At 39.1% G+C, this 3,556-nt stretch overlaps 1 protein-coding gene and 1 long non-coding RNA gene across 2 annotated transcripts in view; both read left to right on the top strand.

The window, feature by feature from the left end:
• The window catches only part of arhgap32b (Rho GTPase activating protein 32b), a gene marked incomplete in the record, with an annotated part of 86,458 nt that overhangs the window by 61,942 nt on the left and 20,960 nt on the right, over nt 1-3,556 (top strand). Inside the window, 1 exon segment of the mRNA XM_014023709.1 lies at nt 856-938. Within this exon segment, the coding sequence (XP_013879163.1) occupies nt 856-938 (83 nt within the window).
• Nucleotides 1,562-3,450, top strand: LOC106528527 (uncharacterized). Its single transcript, XR_001311518.1, has 2 exons — nt 1,562-1,789; nt 2,195-3,450. It is a non-coding gene; the product is annotated as an uncharacterized LOC106528527 (long non-coding RNA).

The raw sequence follows: 3,556 nt of genomic DNA, 5'->3' as shown, positions 1-3,556 counted from the left end.
ATTCCAGTGAAATATATTTATGTTTGTGGTTGTAATGTGACAAAATATGGAAAAGTTCAAGGGGTATGAATACTTTTGCAAACCACTGTAAGTTGGCTGGGCTCAGCCTTAGAGATAGGGTGAGGGGCTCCATCATCGGGGGGAGCTCAGAGTAGAGTAGAGTCAGTTGAGGTGGTTCATCTGATTAAGATACATCCTGGACGTCTCCCTTTTAAGGCACGTCCCACTGGTAAGAAGCTCCAGGGAAGACCCAGGACTCGCTGGAGGGATTATGTATCTTCTCTGGCCTGGGAATGCCTCGGGGTCCCCCAGGATGAGCTGGAAAGTGTCGCTGGGGAGAGAGATGTCTGGGTTTCTCCTGGATTTGTTGCCTCTGCGACCTGACTATGGATAAGCAGAAGAAGATGGAGATGGAGATGTGAAACTACCAAGAAGCTTCACATCTTAGAGAAACCAATACTACAACACTCACACAAATGAATACAAAAAGGACAGAGAAAAAGAAGAAAAAACTGTTTACACTTTTATCTTTGCTTTTTTCCCACCTGAGAGTTAAAGACTGTAAAATCACAAAGTTTCATTGATGAGCAGTTTATTGATTAGATGAAACAGCTCTTTGTTTAAAATAGTTTAAAATCGATTCTAAAACCTTTTCTGTCAGACAAAACCAGCTAAATAATATTTAACTGTTTGACCCACACTGTCATGATGTAACTGCCCCGGGAATACAAATCTCCTCCAAACCCGTCAGAGTCGTGCCTGAGGAGGAAGTCAATGTTTTTTGGTTGCTGTGGCAGCAGGCGAGGCTGATGTTTCCTGTGTGCTGACCTTCTCTGGTTTCTCTTCTCTCTGAAGGATGCAGTGTCGGCTGCTACAGACGAGGAGCGACTCATCAAAATCCATGATGTCATCCAGCAGCTTCCTCCTCCTCATTACAGGTGAGGAGGTGGCTCCAACTTTTATGAAACTTTTCTCACCTTTCACCTGAGGTTCTGTATGTTTTAGGTGGAAACAAACACAAAGCTGGTGTCCTGAATGAGATTCTGATGATTTCATCAGCGCAGCAAAAATACTGGAGTTTCATTATATTAAATARTTTCATTGTATCATGATTTATTTTCTTTATTTAAAAACAAAAATACAATTAATAGAACAGTTGCTGCCAAAATATCTCAGAATGATTATTTTATAGATATAATAATAAACATGATAAGAACAATTCTGTATTGGACAGATATAAAGCAGAACTCAATGTGCTCGGTGTCCTCGTCCACTCTGGATGTTGTCATAGGAGTGCATCAAGGTTCAGTCTTTGGACCAGTTTTATTTCACTTTACATCAATGATCTTTGTATATGGGAGGATTTTCCTGACTTAATCCAAGAGTGTATATTTTCAACTTGAGAGCAGAATAATATGTTTTTGCTCTAAAAACTTTAAGTATTTGTTCTCAAAACTTAACATGCTCGCACTCAAAACCACTGCTCTCTCTCAGATGCTCAAACTTTCTCTTTGCACAAACCCAAACTGCGCTCACAAACTTAACTTTTCTGCTTGTGGATTTCTCCTGCGCTCTCACGGATCAGGGAATACCGTTTTCTAGCAACCGTTCCAGCCAATCGAATGAAAGCATTAAACTGGGCGGAGACATCCTGCTCTGGGGTGCGTTTGTTTTCTTCCACTGGACGTGCCTGCAGCCTGTGTGTTGCTACATGCTGTATCTGCTCTTCCTGAGACCCAGTTCYTTATTAATCAACCGACTGGAGCAGCAGAACTCTGCTGCAGCTATGGTAAGTGCAGTAAAATAAAATCTGAATAAATTTTTCGTTGGGGTATTTTTGTAATTATGATGACCAACTATCAGTTCGCCATTGGCCGCTAGCGATTAGTGCCGCTAGCGATTAGCTGCTGGTTCGTCATTTCATTTCTGGACATTTATGGTTTGATTTCTTTGTATGTATGGATCACTTGGGTTGTTACCGACATCTGGTGAAAATTTCATGTCATTAGCACCTCTAGTAATATATTTACTGAGAAAAATGGTGACTTGTTCAATACTTATTTTACCTGTTGTATGTAAGTGCCCAGGGAGCAGTTGGGGGTTAGGTGTCTTGCTTGTTTGTTTGTTTTTTCTTTTTGTTAATTATTACTTGAAGGGAATATGCTTTATAACAAACTTGCTTGTCTCTATTCAGGATCCATGGCGTTTGGGAGCTCCATGAAAGATGCACCGGACTTTCTGAAAGCTTCTCACCAGATGTGGGACGTTTAGAATGAAGAACAGCCTTTTGTCTGGTCTTGCTACGTTGGACATATGTTTTATTGTGGCCCATTCTAAAAGCTAAAGAAGAAAAAAAACTAGCCTGTTGAGCTCACTGAAAAAAGGCAGGAAGTTCTTCTCACGTCAGGATCTTTCCTCCTCCTTGGTTCTGGGTGATGAACAGACAGGGTTGGAGCAGCATCAGCCTTTAGTCTAATTTGGAAAGTCTGTCTTTGGGATCTGTCCTTCCACAAAATGTGCCTGCTGTGATTTATAGTTTATTTCTTTACACACTTAATTGGAGCCTGGTGCATTTGACAGTAAAACATGTTGAGCCCTGGTTAAAATGTTTGAGTGCAGATTAAACTTAAAGCATTGTCATGTAATATGATCTTAAAACACTTATTCAAATTAACYTTTTAATCAATTAGTATTTCACAACAGTTGTCTGGCTGTAAGCACAATCAACAGGGTTATAGAAGTGGTTCTTCATTCTGGTCCTCATGGCCCACTATCCTGCTTGTTTTAGTTGTGTCTCATCTGCAGGTCTTTGAGTTCTACAGAAATCTGTCAATCATTCATTCATTTAAACCAGGTGTGCCAAAGCAGGGAAACCACTAAAACATGCAGGATAGTGGGTCATGAGGACCAGAATTGAGAACCACTGTGTTAAACATGTACTCAATTCACATGGGAAACCAAAATGACGTATAGAATTATTTGTCTTTCTACAGAAAATAATTCATCCCAGGTGTCCATTCAAATAATATACAGACACAAATTCTTTCAAGTCATTGAAATTTTTTTTTAATATAATTTATTTTAACTTTGCCATTCAGCTCGTATTTTATTCTGATAGCAGACAGACTGACATCTGCGAAATCCTGGAAACAGTAATATTGTTTTGTTGTAGATCTGAAGGTAAGTTTGAGCAGAGCTATAAACAGCTGACATCTTTAATTATAGGACAAGGTGTAGCATTTAAGCTAGCATGGAGAGAATACCAGAAAGAGCCTTAAACATTTTTTTAAATGTGCATAATGTTATAAACCAGTGCAGACATATTGTTCAGGATATTGTATGAATGTTTGGTTTCAACAATAAATATGATATTTAGTATGTAGCTTGTTATGTGTTTGCACTTTGCAGTCTTGTTTTCCTCATTAAAAAATTAAATCTATCCCTGCATAACTATTCATGGCTCATATGGTCCTTTGATTGTGGCACAGGCATTGATATAGAACTATTTATTTCTAATAGTAGCAGGTGACAAGCTAACGTTTCTTCCACCAAGTGT

The sequence above is a fragment of the Austrofundulus limnaeus genome, unplaced genomic scaffold (genome assembly GCF_001266775.1).
Source record: "Austrofundulus limnaeus strain Quisiro unplaced genomic scaffold, Austrofundulus_limnaeus-1.0 Scaffold388, whole genome shotgun sequence".
In the NCBI taxonomy this organism is placed as follows: Eukaryota; Metazoa; Chordata; class Actinopteri; order Cyprinodontiformes; family Rivulidae; genus Austrofundulus; species Austrofundulus limnaeus.
This window is presented reverse-complemented; position numbering and strand designations above follow the sequence as displayed.